Here is a 21066-nt window from a genome sequence, read left to right as displayed (position 1 = left end):
GAAGAAAATTCCAAGACGGTGGAGATTGCAAATCCAGACTATGTCAATTGGCGTGTTCGTGATCAATACGTCCTGACATATCTGGTTACCTCACTTTCTCGTGAGGTGTTATCTGGTATATCTTTGTGTAACACAACAACAAGCATGTGGACAGCGATAACACAGTCGTTTGCTTCTCAATCTCGGTCTCGTATCCTCCATCTACGGACCCAGATTGGAAACACACGTAAAGGAGATATGTCTATGTCTGTGTACTTCTCCAAGATGCGCAAATTCGCAGAAGAGATGGCAGCTGCTGGGAAGCAGCTTGACACTGATGATATTGTGTCACATATTCTCAATGGACTTGATGCTGAATACAATCCACTAGTTGAACAAGTAACGAGCATGACTGCTCCAATGAGTCTGGATGATTTGTATGCGCGCCTTCTCTCTACGGAGGCACGTCTGGAGTCTCAGAAAGATGTCAAGGAATCGTTCCAGATGGTGGCCAATTCTGCTGCACGCGGTCGTGGTGGCCGTGGCCGCAGTCGTTTTGATTCTGGTCGTGGATATCCTGGAGGCCGCAATGGTTCTGGACGTGGCAATCTTGGTCGAGGAGGTAATCCCAACAATCCTTACAGAGATCATGAATGTCAAGTCTGTGGTAAAACTGGTCATACTGCTCTTCGGTGCTGGAAGCGGTTTGACAAGAATTTCAATGGCCCTGAGAAAACAGCTTCTGCTGCTGTCACCTCCTATAATGTTGACACGACGTGGTATGCCGACAGTGCAGCCACGGATCATATTACTGGCGATCTTGACAAATTGACCATGCGGCAAGACTACAATGGTAATGATCAAGTACATGCGGCCAATGGAGCAGGTATGACGATAAAGCATATAGGCCAATCTACGGTTATTACCCCCTATCGTAACATATCTCTAAATAATGTCTTGCATGTTCCTCAAGCTACTCGAAACTTAGCTTCTGTTCATCGTCTCACGTCTGATAATGATGTTTTTCTTGAACTTCACCCTGATTTCTTTCTTGTCAAGGATCGTCACACGAGGCGAACACTGCTACACGGCATGTGTAGGAACGGACTATATCCCATCCCATCCTTGGAGCACAACAGTAGCAAGCATGTTTCCAGTGTTGTCAAAACATCCACAGATCGGTGGCATAGTCGCCTTGGTCATCCGTCATCCGTTACAGTGCGTCGTGTTATTCGTGATAATAATTTACCTATTGAGTCCAATAAAGAGCTTGTTCATGTTTGTGATGCATGCCAGCAAGCCAAGAGTAGACAACTTCCTTTTCCTAAGTCTGCCAGTGTCTCTAAGGCACCTTTAGAGTTGGTGTTTTCCGATGTGTGGGGTCCTGCTCCTACTTCTGTAGGGCGATATGATTACTATGTCAGTTTCATTGATGATTATAGTAAATTTACTTGGATTTCTCTTATCAAACACAAGAGTGAGGTCTTTGAAAAATTTCGAGATTTTCAAGTACATGTTGAACGATTACTTAATCGTAAAATCTGTTAGAAATATGCCCTAGAGATAATCATAGAGATGAGCATATTTCTTTGTATCCATGATATATATATTGCTTAATTGAATATCCATGGAAGGCACCTTGTATTGATTAGCAATTATGTGAATTGTTTGTGAGATTCTTTACTTATATGGTTATTCTAAATGATGTCCCTAGTCAGAGTCGATGACTAGCACATGTATTAGTTGATGACTACATTTCACAAGTCATGAACATGGAGATGTTAAACTAATAATGTGGGCGCATGTATGACATGAGGCTGGACCGACCCACGTGAGATATTGTAATATAGTTCTCTTCTTGCAACATGAATACTGTATCCTTAGACCTGAGATTGTCGCATGTTCTCAAGATGTGAATTGACTTACTTAGGGACTATCAAACGCTATCCCGTAACTGGGTAGTTATAAAGGTAGTTTTGGGTTTGTCAGGAAGCATGCTATGAGGCATGGTCAGTCAAGATGGAATTTGTCCCTCTCTTTGTGAGAGAGATATCTCTGGGCCCCTCGAGTGATTGGATCAAGAAATGCATGGTCGTGCTAGGGTTAAGAGTTAACCATTGAAAGGATTCCAATTCACAGTATCGAGAAAGAGAGGTCAGCTTAGAGCCAGACCAAATATCGTGAGACAAAGGGAACAGCATGTACGTAATGTCGCAATGGTTCGTCTGATATGATCTTTACGTACACATAGGAGTTGACATGTCTTGCTAGAGGCCGCTGTCAATTATTGGGCCAAGTAAGAGTACTCGGGCTATGTCTATTTGTACGTGAACCTATAGGGTCACACACTTAAGGGGAAGGAAGCCTAATTCGGATGAGATCCGAAATTAGACTGGGCTTTAGGGTTAATGATGGGCCTCGGCGTCAGAAGCCCACCATAACGCCTATATAATGAGGGGCGGGGGCGCGGTTAAGGATAACCTAATTTGCCACCAGCGGACTAACAGCCGCCGCCCACCTCTCGCCCTCGCCTAGTCGCCGTCGCGAACCTAGCAGTTCGGTACGCGGCGCTTCCTCCCTGTACGTGTGGATACCTCGGAGGTGCTACATCTGGAGCACTTGGACGAACCGTGCGAGGACGTGAAGGACGCCGGCGACTGCACGGCACTGCTCGACGCGTTCGTCTACATCGAGACGTCTTCCGCTGCTCTGCGCGTCTAGTGGTAATTCCATGACCTATAACCGCAGTAGTTCTTGGTATTATGGGGATGAAAATTTTGTTTTGCGCTAGCGTAGCCTCCCCGTAATCCAACAGATCTTGGCAGTGCAAACGGATTGGGGTGGCGAGTATCAAAAATTGAGTCTGTTTTTTGCACGTCTTGGTATTTCCCAACTTGTGTCATGTCCCCATACACACCAACAAAATGGATCCGCCGAACGCAAACATCGCCATATTGTTGAAGTAGGCCTCGCTCTTCTCGCTCATGCCTCTATGCCATTAAAATTTTGGGATGAGGCGTTCTTGACAGCAGTCTTCCTGATCAATAGATTGCCAACACCTGTCCTTGCTCATGAGTCACCTGTTGAACGGTTGTTTGGTTCAAAACCAGATTATTGTTTTCTTAAAGTTTTTGGTTGTGCATGCTAACCTAACTTACGCCCTTACAATTCTCATAAATTATCTTTTTCGCTCTAAGTAGTGTGCCTTTCTTGGTTATAGTTCTCATCACAAGGGTTACAAATGTCTTGATATTTCCACTGGTCGTGTTTATATTTCACGTGATGTGGTCTTCGATGAATCAATTTTTCCTTTTGCTACGCTACACCCCAATGTTGGTGCCCGCTTACGCTCCTAGATCGCTCTCCTTTCTCCAACATTGCTTAATTCATTTGTTACCGGGGGTGATACTGTAGATTTGTCCTTAATGCCTAAGTCTACTAATCTGTTGCGTGAAGATTGTCCTGTGCAGGAATTTTCTGATGTACATGACTTCTCTCGACGTACTGCTTGCTTCCCAGAAAGCTCTGGTCTTGGTGTACAGGAGCATGCACACAAGGCACTACTCCTACCCTCTGCACCGGATCATCCTGCCGAGGAAGTTGCCCATGTCGGTTCCTCTGTTGATCCTGAGCAATCTGCTCTCACTGATGCACCCGATGCAGTACCAGCAGCGGGATCTCCTGCGGTCTCTGAAGGCCTCTCTCCAACATCCGTTGGTAATTCTCTATTGCCTGCTTCTTCGGCTATACCAGAGCCTCCAATGCTTGATCTGGCTGAGCGTCCTCGGACTCGACTTCAGAATAATATTGTGCAACCTAAGAAGCTGTTCCCTAGTATGATTCGCTATGGTCATTTTTGTGCCACTGGAGAACCAGAAACAGTCAAGGAAGCCATGTCTGATGCACGGTGGACACAGGCTATGCATGATGAGTATTCTGCGCTTATGCGAAATTGCACCTGGCACTTGGTCCCTGCTGATCAGGCTACTAATCTTATTGACTGTAAATGGGTCTATAAAATCAAAAAGAAAGCTGATGGTTCCATTGATCGTTACAAGGCCCGCCTAGTTGCCAAGGGATTCAAGCAACGATACGGGATAGATTATGAAGACACGTTTAGTCCAGTGGTTAAACCGGCTACTATCCGATTGGTGTTATCTTTTGTTGTTTCTCAAGGGTGGTGTCTTCGCCAACTAGATGTGCAGAACGCGTTCCTTCATGGTGTTCTGGAAGAGGATGTTTATATGAAGCAGCCTCCTGGGTTTATCAGCTCAACTCATCCGACCTATGTGTGCAAACTTGATAAGGCCCTGTATGGATTAAAACAAGCTCCTCGTGCTTGGTATTCACGTCTTAGTGCAAAATTGGTATGTCTTGGCTTCAAACCATCACAAGCAGGTACATCCCTTTTCATTTATTGCAAGGGTACTGTTAAAATATTCCTTCTTATCTATGTGGATGATATTATTGTTGCTAGCTCCTGTTCAGAGGCTGTTGATGCTCTTCTCTCTGATCTAAGGGCTGATTTTGCACTCAAAGATCTTGGCTCCCTTCACTATTTCTTGGGTATTGAAGTTCACCAGAGCTCTGATGGTCTTCTCCTCACTCAAGAAAAATATACCAAGGATATTTTGCTTCGAAGTGGTATGGTCAAGTGTAAGCCCGTCTCCACACCCCTTGCTGCTAATGAGAAGTTATCACTTTCAGATGGTACCATGTTGAGCAATGAAGATGCCACAACTTATCGTAGTGTTGTCGGTGCACTACAATACTTAACATTAACAAGGCCAGACATCTCATTTGCGGTGAACAAAGTTTGTCAATATTTGCATAGTCCCACCACCCAACATTGGTCTGCAGTCAAACGAATTTTGAGGTACCTATGTGGCACATTGGGGTATGGTCTTTATCTTCGTAGAAGTCCTTCTCTATTTTTGAGTGCCTTTTCTGATGCTGACTGGGCTGGTAATTCTGATGATCGCCGCTCCACTGGGGGTTTTGCAATCTTCTTTGGACCAAATCTTGTATCATGGAGTGCTCGAAAACAACCAACAGTATCTCGCTCTAGTACTGAAGCTGAGTACAAGGCCGTGGCTAATGCAACTGCAGAAATTATTTGGATTCAGAGTGTTCTTGGTGAACTCGGTATTCCTCAGTCTCGGGTACCCTGTTTATGGTGTGATAATTTAGGGGCTACCTATCTCACAGCTAACCCTCGTTTTCATGGTCGTACTAAGCATATTGAAGTTGATTTTCATTTTGTTCGGGAACGAGTGGCAAGCAAGCAACTTCAAGTTCGCCTTATCTCTTCTGCTGATCAATTAGCTGATGGCTTCACAAAGGCGTTGCCCGTTAACAAGCTTAAATGGTTTCGTTCCAATCTCAACTTGGTAAAGTTGTGATTGAGGGGGAATGTTAAGCTATATTTCTATGGCATGTATAATTATAGATAGAATTGATTTAGATTTCCTTGTATTGTAACCAAGTCCATATCTGTAACGATCTGTAACTTGTGTGCCAAGTTTGGCCGGCTATATAACCATCGGCAACCTCCTGGGAGAGGTACTGCTTTCTGCATATTCTCTACTATTCTTACATATAGAATTTGATGGTGATCTTGTGTTATGTTCTCAAACACATTATTACAAATGAGAATAAAATATTACATAAATTGTTTTATGTATTTTTTTGCTCCTTACAACATAAAAAGTTGAAAAAATTACTGAATTTGTTTTCGAATTCATACCGAAATTTATATCTATCATTTAAGAAAATATATGATGAATAACTTTTATGAATCTTTATAAGCTCAATGTTATAAACAAGAATACAAATTTGTATAGTGCATTATATATCCTATTTATTCGCAATCAAAGAAAAACGCCCAAAAAACTGATTACCGAATAAATACCGTTTCCGACTGTTTTCATCCCTATCTGCCTGCATCGACTGCGTACGACTACATCGAACTTACACACGAGATGTCTCGTGTAAATGGAGCCACTGATGCCTTGAGCATCGGTCCCTCCGCAGGGTACACTCTGATCTTCGTATTTGTGCATGTTTTACTGTTGTTTACTGCTTATGTGAGCAGTGATACACACATACACATGCATATCGTCACATACATCACGCTGGTTTTCTGGATTAAATTAAAACTGAAAATGACTATTTTTCTAACAACATACATATAACATGTTCATCAATTGTTACATAAATTATATACATATAGTTTCGTTTTGCTGAAATATTGTATTAGCTCGCGAGGTGGCTCGTTAACGAATCGAGCTAGTATGTGAGCTCAGTTCATGAAAAATTTTAAATAAGCTGATCCAAACCGAGTTGACCCGGAACCGAATGAGACGACAAGGCATAAGCATTTCATCGAACCTTGCTCACAACTACGTGCTGCAATACCCTGCATGTGTGCAGGACATGGAGTGGCTTAATGCCTACCCAAACACATAAGCTGCAATGCGAAATCATGGATTCGCCTGGAAGCCATACGAGAAATGGGAGGCGGGGTTACAAACCCTAGTTATATGCTTCCAATCTTTTACGTGAGTTGGACAGCCACGAACCCAAGACACAAGGAAAACTCCAAATCCCAGTGTACTTGGCCACAAAATCCACACCACACCCCAAAACCCCGAGATGTGGGCTCATCTCTTCCTTATCGACGCTGTGGCCACCGAACCGCCCACGTCACCCCCTTCCGTCCTCCCCCGAGACAATCCCCACGCAACCGCGCACCGGAGCGGCGGAGCCTGACGAGTCTACACAAGCGGTGGGGGGAGCAAAATCTGCGCCAGTTCGCCTCGCCTACTTATACACTCCGATCGCCCCCGGTAGTTACTCGACTTCGCTCCCTTTCCCTCCTCCCAGCTCCGGCCCCGGCTCCGGTTCTCACGCAGGTGCGTGCGGATAACGGTTGCTTGAATCCAGTCCAGAGTTGTTGGGTTCGGGGCTGTCATGTTGCTTTTTATCTTGCTTGCTTGTGATGGGATCATGGGAGGGAGCGGGTGTGGTTAGAGACACTTAGTCACTTAGACTTCCTTTAGACTCCTTCAGCGTGAAGATATGGGGGTTAAGTAGGAGTGTCGATGCGTGGTGCTAATCTAGGATTTCGCAGTAGGATGATGAATCGTTTATAAGCTTTTTCTGTTGAGTTAGTTTGTCGATTTTCACGGGCGTGGTAGGACGGGTTACTGTATACCAAGGATCATACATACTTCAGCAGGCTGATGGTTCATGACTGCGGTTGCTTTCTGACTTGCAGTTGAGTAAGGAATACAATGGTTTGGACGCTTGTAGCCTGTGGAAGTATTTGTAGTTCTTCAATGGAAACTGTCTTCTTGTGAATCATATTTTTTTTGTTTGCTTGTTCCGAAGCACTTTACATCCTGCGGTTCTCCAAGGAGATTTTCCATATATTCTTTAGTAAAGATGTAGAAAAGCAGGCCTGGTGCAGTGGTGAGAGCTATTTTACTATGTTAGGAGGTCGCAAGTTTGAAGCAGCCTCTCCACTTTTGCGGGCGAAGGCTTACCTCGGTTTATCCCTTTTCTAGACCCCCCTAATGCTTGGAGCCTCCAATATTGGCCTGTCCCATCTTTAGTAAAGACTTGAACTGAGCCTGCGCCTGTTTCAGTTTAATTGAATTGATGATATAGAACATAGACCAAGCTCCTGGGTGATTTTTTTCTTCTTTGCAACAATTGTTCATTTCACTCATTGACGAGATCTCTCTCTCTACTTTTCAGTAAGCAAAGATGGCACCACCATCCATGTGTCTTGCGGCAAAGGGGGTGCTTCCCTTCTCGGCACTTATTTCAAGTGGTGTTACACAAAGGCCAGTGTCAGTGACCGCTTCCTTGGAGCACAAAACCAGCGATGCTAGAAGGAAGTTCCTAAAACTTGCGCTTGGGAATATCGGAGTTGGACTGCCCACCTTGTTGGGTGTTAAGAAAGCTCTCGCTGATGAGCAAGGAATCTCGTCCTCGAGGATGTCTTATTCAAGGTTCCTTGAGTATCTTGACAAGGGTAGAGTGAAGAAGGTTGATTTATTTGAGAATGGGACAATTGCTATCGTGGAGGCCATTTCTCCTGAGCTTGGCAACCGCGTGCAGAGAGTCCGTGTGCAGCTTCCTGGTCTAAGCCAGGAGCTTCTTCAGAAGTTGAGGGAAAAGAACATCGATTTTGCTGCTCACAGCAACCAGGAGGACTCTGGTTCTCTTCTGTTCAACCTTATTGGAAATTTGGCATTCCCACTTATTCTTATCGGTGGTCTATTTTTACTGTCAAGAAGGGCACAAGGTGGCCTTGGTGGACCCAATGGCCCTGGTTTTCCCCTTGGTTTTGGTCAATCTAGGGCCAAGTTTCAGATGGAACCCAACACTGGTGTTACATTTGATGATGTTGCTGGTGTGGATGAAGCGAAGCAAGACTTCATGGAGGTGGTTGAGTTCTTGAAGAAACCTGAAAGGTTCACTGCTGTTGGTGCTCGCATTCCTAAAGGTGTTCTGCTTGTCGGTCCTCCTGGGACTGGTAAAACTTTGCTTGCCAAGGCAATTGCAGGAGAGGCTGGCGTACCATTTTTCTCAATTTCAGGTTCTGAGTTTGTGGAGATGTTTGTTGGTGTTGGTGCTTCCAGAGTACGTGACCTTTTCAAGAAGGCCAAGGAGAACGCTCCTTGCATAGTGTTTGTCGATGAAATTGATGCTGTTGGAAGGCAAAGAGGTACAGGTATTGGTGGTGGAAATGATGAAAGGGAGCAGACTCTAAATCAACTACTAACTGAGATGGATGGTTTTGAGGGCAACACCGGAATTATTGTTATTGCTGCCACTAACCGAGCTGACATCTTGGATTCCGCTTTACTTAGACCTGGGCGCTTTGACAGACAGGTTGGTTTTATTTGTTGGATTCTATCTGTCATTGCATTTAGATTATTTGTTTAATCTTAGTAAAGTTGTCTTGTCTATTGCTTGTTTGCAAAAATTAAGTCTAACCATTTTGTAGCCAAAGGTTCAATATCCATGTTTCCCTTGAAGATTACTCAGCTGAACCATTTGGTTCAGCTTGATCCATCTTTATTCCGTACCTGACACTAATTCGCTGGGGGTTGTCCTTAATATCTTGAGTATGCCTTAAAATTCGTTGCACAGGTGTCTGTTGATGTTCCTGATGTACGTGGAAGGACAGAGATTCTAAAAGTGCATGGTGGCAACAAGAAATTTGATTCTGATGTTTCTCTCGATGTCATAGCAATGAGAACACCTGGGTTCAGTGGAGCAGACTTGGCAAACCTTCTGAATGAAGCAGCCATTCTGGCTGGACGGCGGGGGAGGACAGCAATTTCTTCAAAAGAGATAGATGATTCTATTGACAGAATTGTGGCTGGTATGGAAGGGACTGTGATGACAGACGGGAAGAGCAAAAGTCTTGTTGCTTACCATGAAGTCGGGCATGCAATTTGCGGGTAAGAGATGAATCTTCCTCTTAACAGATCTTTTCTCCTTTGCCTTGAACATTAGAATGTGATTGGTTTAATTTTGGTTTCGATTGGTTTCTCAGATATCCTGATGTGCATTTTAATATTTCTGAGGTATTTCAATTGGTTTGGGTACATACGTGCGCTAGTATGGTTTCTAAAGATGGACAGCTAAATTCTTTTCTAAAATGGCCTGGTAATTGGAAGGATGACAGTGAATTATTTGATGTTGAAATAGAGTACAACTTTGTCTTAATATTTAATGCATAGCCCATTGCTGTGATGTACAAGTAGCCCACGAACCAAACGCTGCTCATTCATGGACTATCCACCAAACCAAACACACCCTAGGTGGCTTCTTTGTTTCTATGTTTCCCATCTAAAAAGCATATTTTATCTTTGCGGCTTCACTTTTGAGTTATTGGAGTGCCTTTTGTACGCGATTTCCTTGGTAACCATTCCATGCCAAATTTGTACCTAATCTCATTCATTTGTGGAAACCTCTTTGCAGAACTTTGACACCTGGCCATGATCCTGTCCAAAAGGTTACCTTAATCCCAAGGGGTCAAGCTCGTGGTCTTACATGGTTTATCCCGATGGATGACCCAACACTCATCTCCAGGCAGCAACTTTTTGCCAGAATTGTTGGCGGCCTTGGTGGTAGAGCTGCTGAGGAGGTGATATTTGGAGAGCCTGAGGTGACCACTGGAGCTGCTGGTGACTTGCAGCAAATTACTGGCTTAGCCAAGCAGGTATACTTCCCTTTGCATTGCAATTTTGTCAACGGGAATGTTAATGTTTGCAAAGAATTTTGCTGGTCATCACAAACCATTTTGCACTTTATGACTAAGAACCAAACTATGCTGCAAAATCACATGGTAGAGCCTGTTATAATTGACAGCAATCTATAGATTTGTTGTCTCAAGGCTTTACTACTACTGATCTTCGTTGCCAACTGTACTGAGATCACAATGGTCCTGCAGATGGTGGTAACGTTCGGTATGTCTGAAATTGGTCCATGGTCTCTGATGGAGGGTGGGGCACAGAGTGGGGACGTCATCATGCGAATGATGGCAAGGAACTCCATGTCAGAGAAGCTTGCGGAGGACATTGATTCGGCAGTGAAGCAGTTGTCAGATGAGGCCTACGAGATCGCATTGAGGCACATTAGAAACAACAGGGAGGCCATCGACAAAATCGTTGAGGTGCTCATTGAGAAGGAGACACTGGCCGGAGACGAGTTCCGGGCGATTCTTTCTGAGTTTGTGGAGATCCCTGTAGAGAACCGGGTTCCCCCAGCCACACCGGCGGCCGCCCTCCCTGCCTAAAGTCAAGTCTTGTAGGGGGTGAAATTTGTTGTTGTAAGATGTTCATATTTTGGATTCTTGGTGTACACTAATTCTACTTCACCTGCCGGGTTTTTGGTAGACGACATGTAACTTGCTCATGGTGAACTATAGTAAAATGTAATTAGCTTAAAAGGCCTGGCGCAACATTTTCGGTTTCTAGCTTCTGGCGAGTGAATTCTCTTGCTCGTAGATTAACGAGAAAATTGCACGGTTCCTACTTCATAAAGCTATGTTCTTACTAAGAACTTGTCATTTTCCTTTTTGGAACTCTGGGATTGAGGTCAGCAAATTGCCAAATTTCTAAATACTAATCTAAGGATCTCTTTGGGAGCGCTCTCGGATGCTCTGGCTCGACTCTTTCTGCTCTGGTTCTTTCTGCCGCTCCGGCTCTGGCCACAGGCCCACAGCCACCTTGGCTCGGCTCCTAGGAGAGAGCCATCAACCGTGAGAGCTTGGCTCGGCTCCTAGGAGAGACCATCAACCGTGAGAGCGTTATTCAGGGAACTGTGCGGAGCGGGAGCCGGAGCCAGTCGGGAGCCGGAGCCAGTGGATTGTCGGGTGCCGTTCGGCCGGAGCCGGAGTGTCGCCGAGCTCTTCCAAAATGGCCATAACCAGCAAACTTAGGATCTGTTTGGTAGGGCTTTGATTTTTTAAAAATGATCATCTTTAACTTCTATGTAGGAGTAGCTCCTCTATAAGAGTCACTGTTTTTTTTTGCAAATTGTTTAGTAAAACAGTTCTTCTGATATTTTTTATTTAATGTATGACTCAAATATCTACAGTATTCTTGGTTAGACATTTACACAAACAATTTGTACGCGTACTACGCTGCCTCCGTCAAGAACACCGCGCCGCGTGCCGGCTGCCTTTCCAGTTTCCTCACGCTGCATGCGCACGCTATGCTGCCACTGCTCACGCACGCTATGTTGCCGCCTCCATGCGTTCACGCGCGAGCTCGTGCTATGCTGCCTCTGCTCACACACGCTATGCTGCCGTCATGCATTCGTGCGCGAGCTCGTGGAACCAGTAAGGCTTAGCAACATCGTCTAAATTTCGTTCTTTTAAAAAAATATTTCTCGTTCTTTACAACACTGTCTAAAACATTTTTTTCTCAACGTCCTCTAAATTTTATCCTCTATATTTTATGTTCTATATTTTCACAATTATATCAATATTAATGTAAGTTTTTACGACCGTAATGTTTAACAAAATATTGTGTCGTTTACATATTACATACCATTTTTAATTATGCATTAATAAATATTTTAAGAACTATACATACTAAGCAAATTCTCTTTCTGCTGGCCGGCGAGTGGCTTGCTTCTTTTTCTAGTCGCCGGCGCCATGTAGCATAGCAGCGCTTGCTGGTGGCCGTCCGCTGTTGACTGCAGGTGCTAGTGGCCATCCACACAGCAACAACGAATGTTGCTAGTCGTCCGCTGGTGGCCACCGACGCCATGTTGGTGGCCGTCCGCTGTCGTCCATTGGTGGTCGTCGTTGCTGGTAGCATTTACGGCCTCACGCCAACGATAGCGAACAAAAGAAGTTCACTAGCCTGTTCGCTAAAACAGTCTGTTCGCTATATATAGCGGATGTTTTCCTCATATACGCCTCCAGCAAGGACTGCTATATGGTCATATATATTTAGCACACGCTGTCAGAGACGCTAAAGGTAGATCAGTTCCACGGCCGCCCGCTATGCACTGTTGCTTACGTACGGTCGCCCGCACCGGTCAAGAACTATTGCCTATTTAGTTTCCGTGTACGTCCAATAGAAAAATATATACAATATAAAGTTTATTTAGAAAACTTTCCTGTTTTGTTTTCCTATACATCCGATAGAAAAAAAAATATAATACAAAGTTTAGCTAGACAATGCAATTTCCTATACTGTGTTATCTTAATTAATTTAACAGGCCACTAATTTCGAATTTTAAATACTTAATTTAAAATTTAATTTGGATACGTACAGTTGACAGACAATGCAATACAAACTAAATTGAATTAGAAATTTAGTTATCACTGTTGATATAGAGGACCAAATTTAGAGGATATTGTTGGAGATGATAAAGATATAGATGACGGAATCTTTTAGAGGGTGCTGTAAAGGACAGAGAATATTCTTTTAGTGGATGAAATTTAGAAGACGTTGTTGGAGACAGCCGGACGCTGAGCTATTACAGAGGACCGTATAGGGTTCGTTGTTGGAGCTAAATATAGAGCTCAAAACACTTTAGCATTAATTCCTTGTTATAGAGAGAGAGGCTGGCTCCAGCAAGGGCCTCTAAAGGGTTCTCTACCCTAAATATAGAGGATCAAACGGTCCTCTACTCTCTCTAACCGCGTCCTCTAAACGGTCCTTTAAATTTAGAGGACGCTGCTGGATTCTCTATATATAGAGTTTTTTAAACGGTCCTCAATCCATTTAAATACTTTAAATAACCGGTTTAGCAAAACTAAAATATGTACAATACATTTGAGAGTATGACAAATACGTATATACAAAAAATAAAAATAAAAATATCTCTAATATAGGTATTTGATTATAGAGGACGTCATCTAGAGGACGCTGTTGGAGAGAAAGGAAATATAGATGATGAAATCTTTTAGAGGAGACGGTAAATGTAACGCCCTGAATTTGGGGTAGAATTTTTTTTCTTCTTGTCTCTCACCAAATTCAGGCGTTACCCTTTTCTTTTCTCGTTCCCTCGCTAAACCTTGATCTTTTCCAAAGTTATAGCGGAGTTTGGCTTGGATTTCCCGTGTAAAGAAAAAACCCTAAATTACTTGATGTTATTTGATGCACCATGCCGAACTATGCATTCTTTGATTGCTTAGAGATGTAAGTGCATTCATCTAGAAAGATCGGATTTCGAAAAGGAGAAAAAACCTTTTCTTTCTTTTTCTTTTTCTTTCTCTCTCTTTTTTTTCTTTTTCTTTTCTCTCTCCCGCGCCATGGGCCGCCCTGGCCGGCCCAGCCGCCCCCCGCGCGCCCCCTTTGGGCCCATTGGCCCAGCCGCCCCTCCCAATCCCCCCAATTCCCCCCAATCCCTCTCCCTCCCTCTCATTCTCTCTCTTCCCCACCCCAGCCGCCGCCCCCTGCCCTAGCCGCCGCCCCTGCTCGTCGCCGGTTCGGCCGCCCGTCCCCGTCCCCGGTGAGGTCCCCCTCCCCCTCTCCTCCCTCCCCCATCCCCCCTTTTTTTATTATTTATTTTATTTTATTTTATTTTATTTCATTACTGTTACTTATTTTATTTTAGGCAGGATAATCATTGTTCATGTTATTGAAATAGGAGACTTGATTTAGAATTCCGTTACGCTAGTTAATTCATATAATCAATTGTTTATCCAGTTCAATGGTGATCAACTAAAAATGACTAGGTTTCCATTAGTGCATATAACTAAATTCTTTTGTTAGAACCAATTGTAACTAATCATTAGTGCATAAGCTTTAACCTCCCCCCCCGCGAGACCTTTTCTCGTTTCTTTCTAACCATAATGAATGCGACATCGAATGTCATACTTGATGCATATCCACTTTATTTGTTCCCTTGTATGATGTACTGTTTGCTTCCCAATTTGAATGGATGTATGTATGTATGCTTGCAATCGCATAGAGAACGATCCGGTTGAAGAGCCCGAGGAACTCGCAGGAGAAGCCCCTGAGCAGCAGTCGGTTGGTGGAGGCAAGTGTCCCTTGACCTATCTTTGTCCTATACACTCTTTAATTCACCTCCCGCATTTCATATTTATACCTAAGGATTGACTAGCTTTTGTTATCCATGTCCTTGTTTACCTATCTGGGTTGGATTATTATTAGTTAGCTTTATGTTATTGCTCAACCATAATCAATGAACATGATGAGATTATCTATGATACGCTGTTTTCCCTCTTCTTATTATGATGTTATACTTGTGGTCATCAAGGGGGCTCGAGCGGTTTCTCGAGTGCCTCTCCGTAAGGACCTGTTCTATGGATGATCGCCCGGGAAAACAGTGCAACCATGAGGGTGGAATGGGGTGCCCTTAGCTGAATAATTAGAGGATCCGGGGTGTAGTTCACTTAGCCGTCGTGCCGTCAATGGGGCTCGGTGTATGCGGCTCGCTCTGCCAAGTTTGGGTTTGCCCCTTGGGGAGGAGTGCGGTGCATTTAGGAAACCTAACGGGTGGCTACAGCCCCGGGGAATCTTTGTAAAGGCTACGTAGTGATGCCCTGCTAGGCCACCTAGGTAGTGGTCAATGGGGAGTAGCTCTCTCCGGGCAGAATGGGAATCACAGCTTGTGGGTAAAGTGCACAACCTCTGCAGAGTGTTTAAAAACTGATATATCAGCCGTGCTCGCGGTTATGAGCGGCCAAGGGAGCTCCAGTGATTAGTGGTACTTGATCAGAGACATTATGGTACAGGTGGCTATGAGATCGATGGTTTTGGTTATGACTATGGTGCTGGTAAGTGGTATTCTTTCCGTTTGGAAAGGGTACATCGGGTTAATAACTTGGGTTAAAGCTAAAACCTGGCTTTCTATTAGTAAATAATAACCTGACCAACTAAAAGCAACTGCTTGACTTATCCCCCACATAAAGCTAGTCCACTACAGCCAAATAGGATACTTGTTGAGTATGTTGATGTGTACTCACCCTTGCTCTACACACCAAACCCCCCCCCCATCCCCAGGTTGTTAGCATTGCAACCACTGCTCAGGCGAAGATGAAGCTTTGGAAGGAGACTTCCAGGAGTTCCAAGACTACGACGAGTTCTAGGTGTGGGTTAGCGGCAACCCCCAGTCGGCTGCCTGTGAAGGCCGCGTTTATCTACGTTTCTTTTCCGCACTTTGATTTATTGTAAGGACTATATGGACGTCTCAGACGTATGATGTAATCAACTATTTTCCCCTTTTAATACTATTTTGAGCACTGTGTGATGATGTCCATGTTATGTAACTGCTGTGTACGTGAATAACTGATCCTGGCACGTACATGGTTCGCATTCGGTTTGCCTTCTAGAACCGGGTGTGACATAAGTGGTATCAAAGCCGTGCTGACTGTAGGACCGCTAACCTAGAATAGAATGGTCGTTCTAAGGACTATAGACCTCTGTCCCTGCCTTGACTTTGATATCCCTTCAAAAGTTGGTCATACCGACCAAACCTATGTTCTACTATATGTAATACCTTGCTGAAAATCATGTTTTATTCTAATCCTTCATTTATTTATGATTCATTACTTGCTGGTCATATTAATTCTGTTCTCACCCTTTTGCTTGCGATGTCTTTTGTAGATGGCTCGACTTAGACACACTGCACGAAAGTCAGTCATCCCCTTCTTACCCTCCCGCCTTGCTGAGCGTCCGCTTCGCCGTCCCGTGGCCGGACAGTCCAGCCACTTGGAGAGACTGCACCACCGCCTGCGTGAGGAGCAGGAGCGTCGACGACAGGAGCAGCAGAGCTCTTCTTTCTCGCTCCACCAGGAGATAGAGTCTGTGAGGAGCTGCTCCCCTGTGCTTCCTCTAGGGGCGCCCCCTGCACCACCACTGGGCGCCCCAGCTTCTGGAGTAGCTGCTGGAGGAGACCCAGACGACGGAGGTGGCAACGACAGCTCGAGCCACGACACCGACTTCTCTGCTAACCATGAGCCGGAAGGATGGGTTGCTCGACCCATCACTCGCGACGCTGCTCGCGGGTGTCACTTCCACGATACGCTCGACACCCTGCTACGTCGGGCATTTAACCGGCATACTTGGTCCGTCGAGTATCGCTGTGTGGTCTACCAGCACAGTCGCGGGGTCTACCCGGACCGCTGGGAGGCAACCTGCTTGGTGCGCTGCCCGGAGAACAGTCTCCAGGGTGCAGAGGCCTGCTCAGAGCACTATTCTATCTCTGAGCGGGACTCAGCTGAGGCAGCCATGCAAGATGCTGCACGGCGTGCGCTTTCGCACTACTGCTCGGTTTTCGGTGGGGCAGCTGACGGTCTTGACCTGAAGTATTACCCCCGCCGTCCATCTGGCAGCACAGGAGGCGTGATTGTCTCACCTGTCGGTGAGGGCAATCCTAGGTTGAGCAGCACAGTCAACCTAGCCGCCGTGCTAAACACGGAGCTGGACCATGCACTAGACGAGCTGAGTAGGGCTCGTGCTGAGATCGCCCTGCTGCGGGCTGAGCGCGCGGAACGTCGTCACCTGGATGGTGGTTCCCCCGCTCCCGTCGGGACTCAGCACCCGTACCGCTCACCTCAGCGTGGACACCAGTCTTATGGCAATCCCGACTGCAAGACCAAGATAACTCTAGAACCATAGATCGTTAGAGTTGGATCTTGTAATTAATACGAAATATATACATAGAAGCTTCAGTCTTAGCGTTAGTCTTGTTCTTAGTTAATCTTAGTTAGACAGGGTAGTTTGCTATATCCTGTGCATTTATGATTGTCATGATGAACTATGTTTGGTTTGGATCTTTGTAATGACTTTCACTAGAGTGTGGGTATCCCCTGCATTTTGGTTTACCTATTATGTTAATGGAGTTAGTTATATAGTTGGGAAACCCTTTATTCCACTTTCCTCTTTATCTGAGAAGCTGTGTGGTCTGTGTTGAAGATCAGTGAAGATGCTCATCTGTTCAGTGCTGTTGAAGAATTCTATACTCTTTTCTTATGCTGCAAGATTTGCCAGATCAGTTCTGATGTGTGGTTGCATTCTGCAGATGTCAGAGAACAGGCGCAGAGGAGGAAGGCGTGCTCAGCAGGAGCGAGCCGCTCAACAAGAGGAGGTGCCCCAGCAGCAGCACCTGCCGCCCCCGCCCCCGATGACCATCGAGCAGATGTTTCTGATGCAGACTCAGGCAGTTCAAGCCATCGGTCAGACTTTGGCCGCCATTCAGCAGCAGCAGCAACAGCAGCAGGCCCCACCTCAGCCTCAGCCTCAGATGCCCAGAGATAAGCGTGCTGAATTCATGAGAGGTCATCCACCAACGTTCGCTCACTCTTCTGACCCCATGGATGCTGAAGACTGGCTGCGCACTGTGGAGCGGGAGTTGCATACCGCTCAGTGCGATGACAGGGAGAAAGTCCTGTATGGTCCCCGTCTGTTGAGAGGAGCAGCCCAATCATGGTGGGAGTCTTACCTCGCCACCCATGCCCACCCTGATGCCATCACTTGGGAAGAGTTCAGAAGTAGTTTTTGTCAGTACCATGTTCCTGCAGGTCTGATGACTGTGAAGAAGGAGGAGTTCCTGGCTCTCAAGCAAGGGCCATCGTCTGTCAGTGAATACTGGGACAAGTTTCTGCAGTTGTCTCGCTATGCTCCTGAAGATGTCAACACCGACGCCAAGCGGCAGTACCGTTTCCTGAGAGGCTTGGTTGACCCTCTGCAGTACCAACTGATGAATCACACCTTCCCGACATTCCAGCACCTGATTGACAGAGCAATCATGACAGAGAGAAAGCGTAAGGAGATGGAGGATCGTAAGCGCAAGATCAGTGGACCCCAGCCTGGAAGCAGCAGTCGTCCTCGTTTCTCAGGCAATCAACCTCAGCAGTTCAGGCAGAACCAGCGTCCACCTCAGCAGCATCAGCAGTTCCAAAGGCAGTATCCTCAGCATCAGTATCAGAACCGTCAGAGCAATCAGTCAGGAGGTCAGTTTCAAAGGCAGAATCAGCAGGCACCTCGTCTTCCTGCCCCAGCAAACCAGCAGAACAATCAGGCAGCACCAGCTCAGGTTGGAAACAGGGCATGTTTCCACTGTGGAGAGCAAGGCCACTGGGTGATGCAATGTCCGAAGAAGGCAGCCCAGCAGCAGTCAGGCCCCAATGCCCCAGCAAAGCAGAATGTGCCTCAGCCTGGAGCAGGCAATCGCTCTCAGCCACGTTACAATCATGGGAGACTGAACCACTTGGAGGCGGAAGCAGTTCAGGAGACCCCCGGCATGATAGTAGGTATGTTCCCAGTCGACTCCCATATTGCAGAAGTGTTATTTGATACTGGAGCAACGCATTCTTTCATTACTGCATCATGGGTAGAAGCACATAATCTTCCAATTACTACCATGTCAACCCCCATTCAAATTGACTCATCCGGTGGTAGAATTCGAGCCGATAGCATTTGTTTGAATATAAGTGTGGAAATAAGGGGGATAGCGTTTCCCGCCAACCTTATAGTAATGGGTACTCAGGGAATAGATGTCATCCTAGGGATGAATTGGCTAGATAAGTATCAGGCAGTTATCAGTTGTGATAAGAGGACAATCAAGTTGGTGTCTCCAGTAGGAGAGGAGGTGGTGACCGAGCTAGCCCCGCCTGAGCCAAAGAAAGGAAGTTGTTATCAGCTAGCTGTTGATAGCAGTGAAGCAGACCCAATTGAGAGTATCAAGGTTGTGTCTGCGTTCCCAGATGTGTTTCCAAAGGACTTACCGGGTATGCCACCAGAGCGGAAAGTTGAATTTGCCATAGAGCTTCTTCCTGGAACCGCCCCTATCTTTAAGAGAGCTTACAGAATATCCGGACCAGAGTTGGTTGAACTTAAGAAGCAAGTTGATGAGCTATCAGAGAAAGGTTACATCCGGCCAAGCACCTCGCCTTGGGCCGCCCCTGTCCTATTTGTGGAGAAGAAAGATGGCACCAAGAGGATGTGTATCGATTATCGAGCTTTGAATGAAGTCACGATCAAGAACAAGTATCCCTTGCCCAGAATAGAAGATCTGTTCGACCAGTTGAGAGGAGCCAGTGTGTTCTCCAAGATTGATCTGAGGTCAAGTTATCATCAGCTCAGGATCCGACCTTCGGACATTCCGAAGACGACATTCATTACCAAGTATGGTTTGTATGAGTTCACAGTGATGTCTTTTGGTTTGACCAATGCGCCAGCGTTCTTTATGAACTTGATGAACAATGTATTCATGGACTATCTCGATAAGTTTGTGGTGGTATTCATTGATGACATTCTGGTTTATTCTCAAAGCGAAGAAGAGCACGCAGATCATTTGAGGATGGTATTGCAGAGATTGCGAGAGCACCAGTTGTATGCAAAGTTGAGCAAGTGTGAATTTTGGATCAATGAAGTCATGTTCTTGGGTCACATAATCAACAAAGAAGGATTGGCTGTGGATCCGAAGAAAGTGGCAGACATTTTGAACTGGAAAGCGCCAACAGATGCTCGAGGAATCAAGAGTTTCATTGGAATGGCCGGATATTATCGGCGATTCATTGAAGGGTTTTCGAAGATTGCGAAACCCATGACAGCGTTGCTAGGCAACAAAGTTGAGTTCAAGTGGACCCAGAAATGTCAAGAGGCCTTTGAAGCGCTGAAAGAGAAGTTGACTACAGCGCCTGTCCTAGTCTTGCCTGATGTGCACAAGCCCTTCTCGGTGTATTGTGATGCTTGTTACACAGGTTTGGGATGTGTGTTGATGCAAGAGGGAAGAGTTGTGGCTTACTCGTCCCGACAGCTGAAGGTTCATGAGAAGAACTACCCAATCCATGATCTAGAGTTGGCAGCAGTGGTTCATGCACTGAAGACATGGAGGCACTATCTGTATGGACAGAAATGCAATGTTTACACAGATCACAAGAGTCTGAAGTACATATTCACTCAGTCAGAGTTGAACATGAGGCAGCGAAGATGGTTAGAGTTGATCAAAGATTATGAGTTGGAGATCCATTACCATCCAGGCAAAGCAAACGTAGTGGCGGATGCTTTAAGCAGAAAGAGTCAAGTCAATCTGATGGTCGCTCGTCCGATGTCTTATGAGTTGGCCAAGGAGTTTGACAGGTTGAGTCTCGGATTTCTGAACAATTCGCGAGGAGTCACAGTTGAGTTGGAACCTACCCTGGAGCGGGAAATCAAAGAAGCACAGAAGAATGATGAGAAGATCAGCGAGATCAGGCGACTGATTCTGGAAGGCAAAGGCAAAGATTTTCGAGAAGATGCAGAAGGCGTGATATGGTTCAAAGACCGCTTGTGTGTTCCCAATGTCCAGTCTATTCGGGAGTTGATTCTTAAGGAAGCTCATGAGACAGCTTATTCGATTCACCCTGGCAGTGAGAAGATGTATCAGGATCTGAAGAAGAAATTCTGGTGGTACGGAATGAAGAGGGAAATCGCAGAGCATGTGGCTATGTGCGATAGTTGTCGAAGAATTAAGGCAGAGCACCAGAGACCTGCTGGATTGTTGCAACCGTTGCAGATCCCTCAGTGGAAATGGGATGAAATTGGTATGGATTTCATAGTCGGATTGCCTCGCACTCGAGCCGGCTACGATTCC

At 45.6% G+C, this 21066-nt stretch overlaps 1 protein-coding gene across 2 annotated transcripts; it reads left to right on the top strand.

Moving 5' to 3' along the window:
• Positions 1–6602: 6602 nt before the first annotated feature.
• On the top strand, positions 6603–11041 carry LOC100147734 (uncharacterized). Of its 2 annotated transcripts, none has more exons than XM_008659761.4 (5): positions 6603–6893; positions 7741–8883; positions 9145–9458; positions 9982–10222; positions 10454–11041. In XM_008659761.4, exons 2-5 carry the CDS (start codon positions 7750–7752, stop codon positions 10796–10798), a joined length of 2034 nt encoding a protein of 677 aa, XP_008657983.1. In that variant the 5' UTR covers positions 6603–6893; positions 7741–7749; the 3' UTR covers positions 10799–11041.
• Positions 11042–21066: the final 10025 nt, after the last annotated feature.

The sequence above is a fragment of the Zea mays genome, chromosome 9 (assembly GCF_902167145.1).
Source record: "Zea mays cultivar B73 chromosome 9, Zm-B73-REFERENCE-NAM-5.0, whole genome shotgun sequence".
NCBI classification, from domain to species: domain Eukaryota; kingdom Viridiplantae; phylum Streptophyta; class Magnoliopsida; order Poales; family Poaceae; genus Zea; species Zea mays.
Note: the sequence above shows the minus strand (reverse complement) of the source record. Positions and strands in the feature narration are given on the sequence as shown.

Bases quoted from the DNA above. Each gene is read 5' to 3' on its own strand.
- LOC100147734 (XM_008659761.4), top strand. From the start codon at position 7,750: ATGGCACCACCATCCATGTGTCTTGCGGCAAAGGGGGTGCTTCCCTTC. The intron at 9,459-9,981 runs GTAAGAGATGAA...ACCTCTTTGCAG, and splicing joins GTCGGGCATGCAATTTGCGG to AACTTTGACACCTGGCCATG. The intron at 10,223-10,453 runs GTATACTTCCCT...ATGGTCCTGCAG, and splicing joins TTACTGGCTTAGCCAAGCAG to ATGGTGGTAACGTTCGGTAT.